Here is a 15,783-nt window from a genome sequence, read left to right as displayed (position 1 = left end):
TGGAGATGACTCCTTCCCACAGGTATTTGCACCGACCACTCTTTCCTGGTGGTATAGATCAGTTACACCTATGACATCAGGACTAACCATTCTCCATAATTTCCAGGACTTCCCTCAATTCCATGGAATGCCACCTTTTGACAAGCATTTCCTGATAGTGGTAGGACTGTTTCAAAGGACAAAATGGACAAATACTATTTGGAGATCGATTCATATAGAAAAAATAAGGATTTAGGTTTTCAGAATAAAAAAAAAAACTCATGTTTTCTTTCATAAGAATTGAAAAAAATAAAACAAAATGCAAATTTAGTAAAATAGGTGAATATATTTTCTAAATTTTAATACAGTGTACACATAAAAATATCTTTTACATTAAAATATAAATAAGATACAAGAATAAATATATAAATATAAGTAAGTAAACAATAAATAACATCAGGGCAGTCATCTCTTAAGGACTGATGCCCTTAGGGCTTAATAATTTTAACATATACTTGTGTATTATTGCTGACAAAGTATCAGCTGAATTAATACAATAAATTCTGTGATTAAAGTTGAAATAAGAGCCTTCTGAAATGACCAAACACGTATGTGCAAGGGTGATATGGCATCTTAGCCAATGAGAAACATTTCAAGGTGACCCCAGGTCTCCATCCATAATTCTTATCCTTTCTTGCAAGTTGGTTGATGAATACAAGGATCTCATGATTTCCACTCTGACAATTTCCCAGGCACAGTCACTGTATTTCTTCTCTTTCAGGTAGAGATGGATTCCCTGGAAGTACCTCTTCACAGCCAGTGTAGGGCCCATCACTCCCAGGGCAGTTTCTTCATCTTCCATCGCCTGCACCAAGCAGGCGTCCAGGTCCTCCAGCTGCTGATGGAGTCCAGTGCAGAGTTTGTCCAGGAGGGAGGTGTCCCAGGCGGCAGAGGAGCGCTCTGTGTGGAAGAGGCGGAAGACCTGCTGGAGCATCTCGTGGAGGACAGAGGTGGCCTGGGCCTTCGGGAGCTGGCTGCCATCCACCATGTCCTGGGGGAAACCGAAGTCTTTTCTGTCCTTCAGACAGAAGCGAGGGGAGATTCTCCGCATCTGGCCCAGAAGCATGAAGTTCTTCCTGCTAATCCGCACGTGGTTGTGAGACAGGTCGCAGCCCAGAGATCCACCAGGGCCGTAGCTGAACATCACCAGGGCGGTCAGTAGAGAGAGCACGAAGGCCATGGGGCAAATGAGGCTGCTGCTGGCCTGGCTGAGACGGGCGTCTGGGGGAGCCTTGGGGGTAGGTTCTCTGGTGACATTCTTTCTAAGCAAGGCCATTAAATAGGGAACACAGTAATTTTCATTTTCTAAACATTTCTGTCACTTTTACTTCCTTTTTTGGGTTTCATTTATGTATTCTCAGTGTCTAAGATGTTATCAATCTAAACTATTAATTTTGCACTTTTCCCAATAACTTCTGATGTGCCCATCCAAATGGATATTTATTAATCAAATGAGAAATGTCTTTGTGTTAAAGTCAGAAATGCTACAGGTATGTAAGTACATTCTCTCTCTCCTTCTCATGCATAAATATTGCTTTTCTCTGTTCCAGGAACAAATTTTTAGCCATGACCTTAGTCTCCATTTTTACTGCCTTACTTTATATAGAAAGGCAGGCTTCCTCAGCCCTATGGTTTCTGTACTTTTTTAGGGATTTACTAGACCACCTCTGGCATTTAAGCTCTTTGAAGCCAAAGAGCGGTTTCATAGCAGAGGCTGATGATTATAAGTGAATGAGCTTTTTAATGTTTCTCTTCCTTCACATTCATACATGTCCATGTAGTTATGCTTCAGGGGACCACAAGGTTAGTACTAGTACCCTTTCTTTCCACCATTTTCTTACTGGAGACCTAGTCCTCCACAGGCTGGGCCAATACTCCCACCGGGAATACTGGTTCTTTTCAGAGAATATGGGTGTTGAGGTCCTAATTCCAAGAAAATTGTATTTCCCCAGCAGCACCTCAGTCACAAGGGAGAGATCACATCTAGTCACACCCTCTCCTCTAGAGTGACAGAGTCCCCTTCCTAACCTGGACTCCCTGCCTGAGGGCAGGCTCACCACATCCCGAGGACTTTAAAATCTCCTTTCTGTGGAGGGATTTGTTTATTGTTGGGAAAATAATTCATCTTCCAGGACCCTCACCCTTGCCCCTGGAGTGTTTTTGTGAAGGACCTTAGTCCTCAGTGGTGACCTCCTCTTCTCCTGACCCGTATCAGAAGTGTCAGCAGCCCTCAGATGCTAAGAGCAAAAGTGTGTTTTCTCTAAGGAGGTGGAGGAGTTACCCAATTCTAATCATTTCACCCTGAGTAAACAAATAATTTTTATTTTACCAAATACAAATTTTATTATTCAACTCTTTTACTAAAACTAGTGAACACTTGTTACATTCAGAATTTCTGAGCTGGGGGCAGAGAATTCAACGATGGTGTTGTCTCTCATTAAAGCTTATGTCACAGAAACCAGTGAGGTTCAGTTGTTCATTCAGTCAGTTGATGCCAGTGGGCTTCTCCCTTCCTCTGTCTCTGTCTCCCTCTGAGAATGCAGGGCAGCGAGGCCCAGGATTAGGTCAGAGAGAAATCGCCTTCTTTCCTCTACTTGTGTGCGATTCTACATTTAAAGTTTTAAAGTTTTTTATAAATTATATTCACTTAGTGACTTATTGGGCAAAATTTGTCTTGCTGCTCCTCGTTAGTTCTAATTCATGGTGAGGTAAGAGCAATACAGGGAAGTAAAAAAGGCAGAGGGGCTGCGGTCTCTATCTCTTTCAATGCTTTAAATTTTTTGTTTCTCATTGCTACTTTCTTAGAAAGTAAAATTCCACAATTATTTTGTGGGTGAAAAGGAAACTAATGTAAGGTGAAATTCACGAATGTGAAAGAAGGGAAGTGATTTTCCACAGACACAATGACATATTCTAAGTTAGCAAAATTTAATACAGCATTGTTGGGGCAGGATAAAAGCCAATATGAATAACAGAAAGTCTGGAAAATGGCTGCTTCTGCCAGAAACTCAAAGAAGACCGAGTCCTGGGTTAACGGACTGCCTTCAGCTTTGCAAGACCAGGCACCTGATTTTTCTTTCATTTAATCGATATGTGATTATTTTTGAAGAAAGAGGGAAGAAGTCACACCGATCAGCTCACAAGCAACTGGCAACCAGAACCCAATGGCTAGAACACTAACCCTCTGTGGCAGGATCGTGGAGATCAGCCTTGCTGAGCATCTGTCTAGTTGATGAATCCATTCAGGTAATACGAAGAGTGCTTTGAGAACACTAGAATTAAAAGGAAGGGAATTAGATGATGCCAAATGATACTGATCTTAATCTGGATAGTAATCGTCATATAAAAGTAGCAACTGGGGACTTCCCTGATGGTCCAGTGGGTAAGACTCCGAGCTTCCAGTGCAGGGGGCCCGGGTTCAATCCCTGATTGGGGAAGTAGATCCCACATGCATGCCACAACTAAGAGTCCACATACCACAACTAAAGATCCTGCATGCCTCAAAAAAGATCCCGCATGTTGCAACTAAGACCTGGTGCAGCCAAAATAAATAAATATTAAGAAAAAAAAAGGGAGAAACAGAGTCTTTGCTGAGAGATGTAGGGAATATGTTGAAAAAAAAAAAAGTAACAACCGAATTTTATTGCTTGCTTATAAGGAACTAGCCACTTTCTAAGTTCTGTTAACTTGGTCCTCTCAGTAACCCTATTTCGATCACACTCACTTATACAGCTGGAGACAAATATCAATCTGGACGGATGAACTATTCCAAACGTACCATAGATACAAGGGCAAACCTTAGTGAGGGGCTTTTCTGTGATTTGTCTGAAAGAGCCCAGTAAAGAAAGTGAAGGGTGGAAAAGAACATGATATTTAAGAACCAACTAAATCATCAGAGGGAAGATAGCGAGATGACAAAGTACCCTTAATTCCACTTCAGATGCCAAAGGATTGCTGTCGCTTGTTTTGGAGGGCTACACAGGGTGTGGTCTGTCAACCGAGCTGACTTTAAGTTCTAAGCAAAAATAGGCAAAATCCTTATTAAACAGTTAGAAAGGAGTGGATTTTTCTGCCAATTGAAGGAACAAGTCTAAGATTTTATGAGTTATTTCTTCAACGAAATACAGTAAATAGCTTTATTAATCCAAGAACAGCAGACTTCTGGAATCTATGTATTTTTAACTCTTGAGTTTTCTTGTGAGTTTAAGAACAAAGTAAAAGCACCTAACGATTTCTATCCATATGAGCTCTGACATTTCTTCTTCAGGATAACAACTAAAAAGTCACTCGCCATCCGGCTCTACAAGAATGAAGTCACTAGTCACTGTAGTCCCTGACCCCAGCGTGCCCTGTTAGGAGTTCAGGGTGGAGATGAAGAACGAGGCACGCTGTGCTCTGGGAAAACTGACAGAACAGGCCAGTAGGTCGTTAAATAATTTCCCAAGAAAATTTAATAAACGCAATTTCTTGCATGTTCTCCGTATGTAAAAAGCCCTAAAATCATTAACAGAGACATCTGTTCCTCATAACTAGCAGCAAACTTCTACCAAGTTGTGTCCTTGATTGCATGTACCTCCCTCACCAAAATCACCAGTATATACTGACGTCGCCCTTACGTCCTTGGGGCAGTTCGTCAGAGCTGAAAGGCTGTCCTCCAGGCTATAGTCCTCAGTAAGTCCTCAAAAAAAATGAACTCTCAGCTCTCATGTTGTGGTTTGTTTTCAGTCGACAAGGACCTCACTGATTTCCCAGGAGACCTCCTCAGGTCAGCCTGTTCTCATTCTCAATGAAGACACCTCCATTTCTCACCTACAGTCCAGGCTGGACATCCGTTTGTCTACTGATAGAGTCCAGGGAAGGATCTCTACTCTATTGTTCCAACTATTGGTTAAGATATGGGTATGACCAAGACAGAAGCGCATATGCGCTTCTTAGACAGAAGCAGTGAAGGTTTTTAATGGGCTCCTTAGCAGGGAGAGTCTGGCTTGAACTCCAGAGTCACCCTCATGGCCTTGTATAGTTGTCTTTATTTAAATTTCTAGCCTCAGCCCATTAAAACATCATAATACTGAAGAATTGAAATAAAAATATTTTAAAAATCATTTGTTAATAAAATGATATTTTTAGCAGTAATATAGGAATGGTTTCTGCTTGTTTTAGGACCCTAATCCTTAGGAAGTTTCCCAAACCTCTAAATGTCCTTCTGACTTTAGAAGTACCTATTCAGTGCTGTATGCACCAACTGGAAAGAACAGAAAGATGATCCATCAGTGTCCTCTTTCCAAAGTGCCTAAATTAAATAAATGAATTTCCACTTAGCTCTTTGTTGCTTTTAGAAATTGTGACATTCCAGTGTGCATGTTACTGATACCTGCCCTGCTGGAAAGGCTCTACCCCAGTTGTTGCTAAATATATTAAAATCCCTGCCTGTGTCCCTTCTATTCAAGCATATTTTGTTTTGTTTGTCTTTCAAAGGGGCAAAGACATCATGATGGAATGTAAGAAATTCCTTGGATTGCATTGTCCCCAGGAATATCCTTCCCTGCTCTGTGATTACTTGCTGGGTCCTAAGGACAAAACAAGTTTGCAGCTGGCACTGAGGTAACCCTCGTCCCTTCCAAGACTCCGCAGGCTGCTGTGGTATCAGTGCTGGGGACACTGCTAGTGGCCACATCCTTATGGGAGAACTCTGTGCTATCTCATGCACCTCATTCTTTTCTTCTCTGAAAAGGAATGTTCTGGAGAAGCACTTGCCTCAGTGCATCTCATCTGTGTTCTTCCATGTCCTGAGGACCTGCCGCTGTTCCAGTGAACGCTTTAAACATCTCTGTTCTCCTTCCAAGTTCTCAAGCTGCTGCTGCCTTTCAACTCCATGTTTCCTGCGCTTTGGGCTTTTTGAGCAAATAAGAGTCCTGAACCAGGTGAGTTCCTCCTAGTGCAGTCAGCACGTGGAAGTGTGCAAATAGAGGCACAGGTGAGCTCCTGGATTCTCCACCACTGTTCAGTGTTGGGCAGGGTGCCATCTATTTACTGTGTTTCTCTGGGAGTCTGGACAGTCTGGACCTGCAGTGCTTGGCAGGCGGAGAGTGTGGAGTCATATGAGAGTTTCTGACAAACCTAGAACTTTCACTCAGCTTCTGCTTTCCATTGGTGGCTTTGTAGTCTTAAGGGGAAATTGACAGCCAGAAACCCTAATGGAGAAAGAAACAGCTGTATGAATGGGCAGTACAGCTGAATGCAGAGTGAATGGGGAGAGTACACTGGATTTCTACACTGGGAGAAAGTAAATGATTATGGTATTTGAAAAATGAAAAAATGGGATCCAGGAAAGCAGAGATGAAGGAGAGTTATGCCATGTATCAGAATCAGCAGATAGATAAATAGAATTTTATATATATCGTATACCTTATACTATATATTCATAAGTATGTAGCATAGATATGTATTATTATATTATTATGCATAAAATTACATACAATTGATGAAACAGTTTTTCCCAGTTCTGTTTTTTAGGCTGTCAGTGTTTTGCAGTCAGTGACAGAGAGAGGGAGAGGAGAATTCATTATTCCCATTTAGATCTGTATGAAAAAATAAGAAGATAGGCACTACCTGTTAGCCTTCACTCAGTGGATGATATTCTGCTAAAGGCTCTTTAATGTTCCAGTTTGTCTAATACCACAACAACTCTAGGAATATTTTCATTTACTTTATATTTGAGGAAACTGAGGCTCAGGGAAGTTACGTGATTCTCCAGGATCACACACATGTCCTGGCAGAATCTACATTCAATGCAGAATCCTATCTCACATATAAATAATTATTTAAATTTCATCCTGTTTAATTCTCAAACCCTTGGTTTCCTTCTTCAGTGTTTCCTGAAGATCGTTGTTCCCTCGCTGACTCCTAACTGCACTCGCTACTCCATCTCTGTGTCCTTGGCAGCCTCTCCTTCTCTTTCTCAGTCTTAAAAGTTGAAGGTCCTCATAAGCTTTAGGTCCTCTTCTCATTCTACATCCTACTCATAAGTAATGACATCCTTACCATATCTTGATTTTCAAATATGCAACAAACACAAATTAATATCTCCATGATGTACGTTGTTGTAGATTCCAGATCTGCATATGCATCCACCAATGGGAAATCTGTCTTTAGATGTTTGTAGAGCACTTTATAGAATACATCTGCCTTCTTGAAAAGCCTCATTCCAGATGCTAGTGAGAGAATCCCGTTTCCGTTATCTCTCATTGTAACAGGAAACTTAATTGAAATAATTTTAGCATGATTACTGTTTTTATACCTCTTTCTTTTCCAAACAGAACTCTTTGGCATTTGCTTTTTTCACCTCTTTATTCGTGGAACTATTATATATCTGATATAGAAATATGAAGTTGTAAAATATAACCTACTGAAACAAGTGAATGATGAGTAGAATTCATCATACAGGACTTCCCTGGTGGCGCAGTGGTTAAGAATCTGCCTGCCAATACAGGGGACACGGGTTTGATCCCTGGTCCAGGAAGATCCCACATGCCATGGAGCAACTAAGCCCGTGTGCCACAGCTACTGAACCTGAGTTCTAGAGCCCACAAGGCACAAATACTGAGCCTGCGAGCCACAACTACTGAAGCCTGTGCACCCTAGAACCCGCGCACCGCAACTGTGGAGCCCACTCGCTGCAACTGCTGAAGCCTGCGTGCCGAGAGCCTGTGCTCCGCAACAAGAGAAGCCACTGCAATGAGAAGCCTGCGCACCACAACGAAGGGTAGCCCCCGCTCGCCGTAACTAGAGAAAGCCTGTGCATACCAATGAAGACCCAACACAGCAAAAAAAAAAAAAAAAAATTCATCATCCATTTTTCACTATGCTTTGAGAATTTAAGCTATTTCTTTTTGTAAGAATAAACCAATGCAGGCTGTCATCTGGGGAAGATTTTCATAAATTAAACAAGAAAATAATTTGAAAAAAGATAAAGGTAAGCATATTTTATTATATTTGAATACATTATAAAGTTGAACGTGATATTATACAAGCAAAACTATTTTAAGTACCATACATAGTTTGACTGAGATAAAGTAGAATAAAATAGGTGAATACATTAGAGCCTTTCGCACTTTAATCACTGTTATTTTGAACTCCTGGTCTGATAATTCCTAAATTTCTACTGTATCTGAGACTGTTTCTGATATTTGCCCTATCACTTCAAACTGTGTTTTTCACCTTTTAGTATGGTAAGTTTCTTTAAAAGTTGAACGTGATGTACAGGATAAAAGGAACTGAGGTAAATTGACCATTAGATGAGTATTTACATTTATCTTGCTAAGAGGTTGGCTGTGTTTACTTCTAGTCCTGGACTCTGTTTCTACCGTCTTTATTTTCCATATCGGCCAAGCTGGCTTATCCTTCAGGATTGGGCTTCTTTTTTTTTTTTAATTAATTTATTTATTTCTTTATGTTTGGTTGCCTTGGGTCTTCGTTGCTGTGCATGGGCTTTCTTTAGTTGCGGCGAGCGGGGGCTACTCTTCTTTGCGGTGCGCGGGCTTCTCATTGCGGTGGCTTCTCTTGTTGCGGAGAACAGGCTCTAGGTGCACAGGCTTCAGTAATTGTGGCATGCAGGCTCTAGAGCACAGGCTCAGCAGTTGTGGCATACGGGCTTAGTTGCTCCGCAGCATGTGGGATCTTCCTGGACCAGGGCTTGAACCGTGTGCCCTGCATTGGCAGGCAGATTCTTAACCACTGCATCAGCAGGGCAGCCCAGGATTGGTTTTCTTGAAAATAGATTTATTAGACCTGTTTGGCAAATAACCACTATAGGAGACAGGTCTGCATCTTGTTCACCATTGTATCATTAGCACAGAGTTCATAACAGTTACTCCAAATAATTATTAACAGAGTATTGGATTTTCCATCAGACCTCCCATTAGAAGCTTCTGTTGACCTCACATCAGAACCTTATATTGAAGTAATTAGTAACCATCATTAGATGACTCAGTAGATTTCTACTGAGCCTCTTGGTTCATCATTCTCCATCTCACAATGAAGATGTAGGGTGGTGAAAATTTAGGGCCTAGGATGCTAGATAAAGTTAGCCTTCTTTGCTTTCCTGGTGTCAGAGTCTTTGTAATGTTATACATTCTTTTTCAGTTCATATTTTTCTTGGCAAAGGTTGTCTTGCTACTACTGAATTACTTCCTGTTTCAACTTGAGGTTAGTTGCTTAATAGGAAAGTAAAAACGGAAACATAAACGGAAACATTATGATTTTCCATAATGTTCAATACATCACTAATTTCCTTCTCCATTCAACTTTCTTGGGAAGCGTCATTGCATTTGATGCACTGAAGTAAAGTGAAAACAGATACAAACCTGACTATGATGAGAGTGAAAGAAGTAAAGTGACTCCCCAGGTGAAACAATGACAGTGGGAGTTCTTCTCTTCTCTTGTCACTCTTCCACCTACTCCAGTATGGTTTCTGCTGATTAATCCCACCAAATCAGCTCTCACTAAGGTCAGTGCCATCTGTTTCCCATGTAGTGGATGATTTCAATCTACAGAGCAGCTTACTGACAATCAATATAATGTTAATCAAAATGATGATAAATTATCCTTGTGAATAATTAAATATGTCATGTTTTAAAGTAAATAAAATATTAAATATGATTATGAGTTACAATACATCAAATCCATGAAATTTCTTCTGAGGCAAAAATGTTTCAGAAAGGTAAAACCATGCAGAGAATAAAATGAGCCACCTTCTACTCTAGGTCCCAGCCTTGCGTAGGACCTCCTTTCTCTCCTCCAATTCAGATGGCAAATATCTCAAACCTGTTTTCTATGTATATTGTCATTACCTTCTTTTACTCATCCTTCCACCTTCTCTTCACCTTCTGCTGATTAAGTCTACCAAACAAGCTCTCACTAAGTGGCCAATGCCATCTCTTTTCCCAATGTAGGGAGCATTTTCCATCTATGATTTCATGAATGCATTGAGTCTTCTAAGCAGTTTCAGTCTTTTCAAACACGGTCTTCTCACCATTCTCTCTTGTTAACATATGGCCATTCCAGGTCCGCTTCCTTTGTGGTGTTCCCTCCCTTTTAAAGTTAAGGTCATAGGACTCAATTTTAAGTCCTTTTCTCATTCTATACTGTCCTCACATTTGATCACTTCTTCAGTTCCATGCTTTACACTTCGTGGGATTGCTTGTAAATTGCCATCTCCAGTATCCAATGGACATTTGCACTGAAATGCCTACTAGTTAACTATAGGTAATATCTACTGCTTTTATTTTTGTATCCTCACATGGCTTGATCCACCTTCTACTGGGGGAATTCCATTTTTCTCCCTCTCATTGTAGCATTCAACCTAACTGATATTCATTTCTACTACAAATCAGAACTATTTTTAAAATAAGTAATAAAATTTAATTGAAATATGAATTAATTATTGTTTTTAGGTTACTCTCCTTAAAAAAAATCAAAGTTATAAAAAGCAAGATTGGATTAGTTATGTTCATGTCTGTGTCCTGAGGGCAACACAAAACCTGGCTAGAGTTAGTCTATTTTTATTTCTAATGTGAGAATCATAATGATGGTCAAGGAATTGTAACACATTCTTTAATCATTTTGCACATTCAGGCTTGGTGTTTCTTTTTTAAAGAATAAACAAATGAAGTTTTCTCTAGTAAGAATTTAATGAACAAAGAAAACTCATAAACTGAGTTAATACAAAGTATATATTTCTTCTCTTAACCACAGTGTATACATGCACATAATATTATGTAAATAAAAATAATTTAAATCTTTATAAATAGTGAAATAAATATTAAAATAGATAAATAAATATTTAAGTAGATAAGTAAGTAGATAGATCAGCATGGGCATCTATGAGGGACGAGTGCCTGTAGAGTAGAACATCATGTTGCTTAATATTCCTGAAAACACTTGATAAATTAATTCAATTCAGGGCATGATGAGAGCAGAAATGAGAGTCTTTGACATGGCAGCACAGGTGGAAGTGTGGTCTTGTTAGGCAGTGAGAATCATTTCGGTGTTGAACCAGGTGTGTGTCATTCCTTCCTCCTGAGTCTTTCTTGCAAGTTTGTTGATGAAGAGAAGGATCTCATGACTTCTGCTCTGACAATCTCCCAGGCACAAGGGCTGTACTTCTTCTCTTGCAGATAGACAGTGATTCTGTGGAAGTATTTCCTCACAGCCAGGATGGAGTCCTCCTTGAGCAGGGGAGTCCCTTCCAGCCCCGCCTCCTGCATCAGACAGGCTTGCAGGTCAGTGAGCTGCTGATAAAGTGCAGTGCAGAACTTGTCCAGGAGGGTCTCATCCCAAGCGGCAGCCGAGCCCTCTGTGCTGAAGAGCTGGAAGGTCTGCTGGATCATCTCATGGATGACAGCGATGGCTTGAGCCTTCTGGAACTGGTTGCCTCCAAACTCCTCCTGGGGGAATCCAAAGTCATTTCTGTCCTTCAGGCAGGAGAAGGGGGAGATTCTCCTCATCTGTTGCAGGAGCATCAGGGCCCTCGTGTTAGCCAGGCTGTGGGTCTGAGGCAGGTCGCAGCCCAGAGAGCAGTTGGAGTGGCAGCTGAGCAGCACCAGGGCCAGGAGTAAGGACAAGGTTGGGGCCATCGGGGATCCTGCAGATGCTGCCGGCCTGGCTGAGGTGGGGACTCTGTGAACCCTGCTCTCTAGGTTCTCTGAAGACCTTCCTTCAGGCTTGGGTCTTTAATAAGAATGTATTCATTTCCATTTTCTGAATATTTCTTGTGACTTTCTACTTCTGTTTTTGCTTTTCATTTTGCACTCTCCAAATGGGTTAGGGCAGTGTTTCGCAAATATTTTTTTCCATTATTGCCTCTGCCCCTGCCCACAGAGCCTTCTTAGATAGTTTTTCCTAATTGCCTCCGCAACATTAAATTTTGATAACACATATGTCCTGTGTATGTATTTATGTACTCCATGGATATCTCTACTCTGTACATACAAAAAGTGCAAAGCTTACTCTTTGTATTCACTGCAGGATTAAGAATGACAAAAAGTTTTAAAGCTATTGAATTTTTTTTTTAAGCTATTGAAGTTTTAAAAAATTTTTGTCGGAGTAGAGTTGGTTTAAAGTGTTGTGTTAGTTTCAGGTGTACAGCAAAGTGAATCATTTATACATACGTATATCCACTCTTTTTTAGATTCTTTTCCCATATAGGTCATTATAGAGTATTGAGGAGAGTTCCCTGTGCTACAAAGTAGATCCTTATTATTTATCTATTTTGTATATAGTAGTGTGTATATGTCAATCCCAATCTCCCAGTTTATCCCTCCCCCTCTTACCCCCTGGTACCCATAAGTTTGTTTTCTTCATCTGTCACTCTGTTTCTGTTTTGTAGATAAGTTCATTTGTACCCTTTTTATAGATTCCACATATAAGCGATATATGATATTTATCTTTCTCTGTCTGACTTATTTCACTCAGTATGACCATCTCTGGGTCCATCCATGTTGCTGCAAATGGCATTATTTCGTTCTTTTTTATGGCTAAATAATATTCCATTATATATATATGTACTACATTTTCTTTATCCATTCCTCTGTCAATGGACATTTAGGTTGCTTCCATGTCCTGGCTATTGGAAATAGTGCTACAATGAACATTGGGGTGCATGTATCTTTTCTTCCCTTTTTTCTCTATTTTTTAATTACTTTTTATTGGAGTATAGTTGCTTTACCGTGTTGTGTTAGTTTCTGCTGTACAGCAAAGTGAATCAGTTATACATATATCCTCTCTTTTTTGGGTATCCTTCCCATTTAGGTCACCACAGATCACTGAGTAGAGTTCCCTGTGCTATACAGTAGTTTCTCATTACTTATCTATTTTATACGTAGTAGTGTATATATATCCATTCCAATCTCCCAATTCATCCTACCCCCTTTTTCCCCCCTTGGTATCCATAAGTTTGTTCTCTGTATCTGTGTCTCTATTTCTGCTTTACAGATAAGTTCGTCTGTACCATTTTTCTAGATCCACATATGAGCAATATTATACGCTATTTGTTTTTTTCTTTCTGACTTACTTCACTCTGTATGACAGTCTCTAGGTCCATCCACATCTCTGCCAATGGCATAATTTTGTTCCTTTTTATGGCTAATATTCCACTGTATATATATACCACATCTTCTTTATCCATTCATCTGTTGATGGACATTTAGGTTGCTTCCAGGTCCTGGCTATTGTAAATAGTGCTGCTGTGAACATTGGGGTGCATGTATCTTTTTGAATTATGGTTTTCTTCGGGTATATGCCCAGGAGTGGGATTGCTGGGTCATATGGTAGTTCTATTTTTAGGGTTTTTAAAAATTATTTATTTATTTGGCTGAGCCGGGTCTTAGTTGCAGCATGCGGGATCTTTAGTTGCAGCATACGGGATCTTTTTGTTGCGCCATGCAGACTCTTAGTTGTGGTATGCAGGATCTAGTTCCCTGACCAGGGATTGAACCCAGGCCACCTGCATTGGGAGTGCGGAGTCTTAACTGCTGGACCACCAGGGAAGTCCCTATTTTTAATTTTTTAAGGAACCTCCATACTGTTCCCCCTAGTGGCTGTATCAGTTTACATTCCCACCAACAGTGCAAGAGGGTTCCCTTTTCTCCACACTGTCTCCAGCATTTATTGTAGGTTTTTTGATGAAGGCCATTCTGACCAGTGTGAAGTGATACTTCTTTGTAGTTTTGATTTGCATTTCTCTAATAATTAGTGATGCTGAGCATCATGTGCTCTTTGGCCATCTGCATATCTTCTTTGGAGAAATGTCTATTTAGATATTCTGCCCATTTTTTAAAGCTTTCTTAAAATATAAATTTATTTAATTTATTTTTTGGCTGTGTTGGGTCTTTGTTGCCGTGTGCTGGCTTTCTCTAGGTGCAGTGAGCGGGGGCTATTCTTTGTTGCAGTGCATGGGCTTCTCATTGCAGTGGTTTCTCTTGTTGTGGAGCATGGGATCTAGGCGCACAGGCTTTCGTAGTTGTGGAACGCAGGCTCAGTAGTTGTGGCTCACGGGCTTAGTTGCTCTGCGACATGTGGGATCTTCCCAGACCAGAGATTGAACCCATGTCCCCTGCATTGGCAGGCAGATTCTTAGCCACTGCGCCACCAGGGAAGTTCCTTCCACCCATTTTTTGATTGGGTTGTTTGTTTTTTTGTTATTGAGCTGCATGAGCTGTTTGTATATTTTGGAGATTAATCCCTTGTCAGTTGCCTCGTTCACAAATATTTTCTCCCATTCTGAGGGTGATTTTTTCATTTCGTTTATGATTTCCTTTGCTGTGTAAAAGCTTTTAAGTTTAATTAGGTCCCATTTGTTTATTTCTGTTTTTATTTCCATTTCTCTAGGAGGTGGGTCAAAAAGAATCTTGCTGTGACTTATGTCATAGAGTGTTCTGCCTATGTTTTCCTCTAAGAGTTTTAGAGTGTCCAGTCTTACATTTAGGTCTCTAATCCATTTTGAGTTTATTTTTTGTGTATGGTGTTAGGGAGTGTTCTAATTTCATTCTTTTACATGTAGCTGTCCAATTTTCCCAGCACCACTTATTAAAGAGACTATCTTTTCTCCATTGTATATTGTTGCCTCCTTTTTCATAGATTAGGTGACCATAGGTGCATGGGTTTAACTCTGGACTTTCTATCCTGTTCCATTGATCTATATTTCTGTTTTGGGGCCAGTACCGTACGGTTTTGATTACTATAGCTTTGTAGTGCAGTCTGAAGTCAGGGAGCCTGATTCCTCCAGCTCCATTTTTCTTTCTCAGTATTGCTTAGCTTTTCATGGTCTTTTGTGTTTCCATATAAATTGTAAAATTTTTTGTTCTAACTCTGTGATAAATGCCATTGGCAATTTCATAGGGATTGCATTGAATCTGTAGATTGCTTTGGGTAGTATAGTCATTAGCACAATATTGATTCTTCCAATCCAAGACATGGTATCAATACATCTCTCCATCTGTTTGGGTCTTATTTATTTATTTATTTATTTATTTATTTATTTATTTATGGCTGCATTGGGTCTTGGTTGCTGCACGCGGGCTTTCTGTAGTTGCGGCGAGCAGGGGCTACTCTTTGGTGCAGTGTGTGGGCTTCTCATTGCGGTGGCTTCTCTCACTGCAGAGCACGGGCCCTAGGCACACGGGCTTCGGTAGTTGTGGCATGCAGGCTCAGTTGTTGTGGCGCATGGGCTTAGTTGCTCCACGGCACGTGGGATCTTCCCGGACCACGACTCGAACCCTTGTCCCCTGCATTGGTAGGCGGATTCTTAACCAGTGCACCACCAGGGAAGTCCTGTTTGGGTCATCTTTGATTTCTTTCATCAGTGTCTTATAGTTTTCTGAGTACAAATCTTCTGCCTCCTTACGTAGGTTTATTCCTAGGTATTTTTTGTTTTTGATCTGATGGTAAATGGGATTGTTTTCTTGATTTCTCTTTCTGATCTTTCATTGTTAGTGTATAGGAATGCAAGAGATTTCTGTGTATTAAGTTTGTATCCTGCAACTTTACCAAATTCATTGATGAGCTCTAGTAGTTTTCTAGTAGCATCTTTAGGATTTTCTCTGTATAGTATCATGTCATCTGCAAACAGTGACAGTTTTACTTCTTTTCCACTTTGGATTCCTTTTATTTCTTTTTCTTCTCTGATTGCTGTGGCTAGGACTTCCAGGTTTATGTTGAATAATAGTGGTGGGAGTGGACATCGTTGTC

General features: G+C 40.4%; 2 protein-coding genes and 1 pseudogene across 4 annotated transcripts in view; 1 reads left to right on the top strand and 2 right to left on the bottom strand.

The window, feature by feature from the left end:
• Positions 1-18: 18 nt before the first annotated feature.
• Positions 19-1,801, bottom strand: LOC307188692 (interferon omega-1-like; annotated as a pseudogene). The gene has a single exon. The product of its transcript is annotated as an interferon omega-1-like (transcript).
• The window catches only part of LOC307188701 (uncharacterized protein), an 85,101-nt gene continuing 71,118 nt past the window's right edge, over positions 1,801-15,783 (top strand). The window contains exons 1-4 of one of the 2 annotated variants that reach the window (XM_079926182.1): positions 1,801-3,285; positions 5,515-5,640; positions 5,771-5,960; positions 7,356-8,011. In XM_079926182.1, the coding sequence (XP_079782308.1) occupies positions 3,272-3,285; positions 5,515-5,640; positions 5,771-5,960; positions 7,356-7,412 (387 nt within the window). In that variant the 5' untranslated portion in view covers positions 1,801-3,271 and the 3' untranslated portion in view covers positions 7,413-8,011. The remainder of the gene's footprint in view (positions 3,286-5,514; positions 5,641-5,770; positions 5,961-7,355; positions 8,012-15,783) is intronic. The other variant, XM_079926183.1, reaches the window with a different exon arrangement.
• Positions 11,103-11,696, bottom strand: LOC307188704 (interferon alpha-1-like; the record flags this gene model as incomplete). Its single annotated transcript, XM_079926186.1, has 1 exon — positions 11,103-11,696. The coding sequence occupies exon 1, from the start codon at positions 11,670-11,672 to the stop codon at positions 11,103-11,105; it is 570 nt and encodes a 189-aa protein (XP_079782312.1). The 5' UTR covers positions 11,673-11,696.

This window comes from Stenella coeruleoalba, assembly GCF_951394435.1.
Source record: "Stenella coeruleoalba genome assembly, chromosome: 7".
Classification (NCBI taxonomy): domain Eukaryota; kingdom Metazoa; phylum Chordata; class Mammalia; order Artiodactyla; family Delphinidae; genus Stenella; species Stenella coeruleoalba.
The sequence above is the reverse complement of the archived record's forward strand: the minus strand, read 5'-3'. Positions and strand labels throughout refer to the sequence as shown.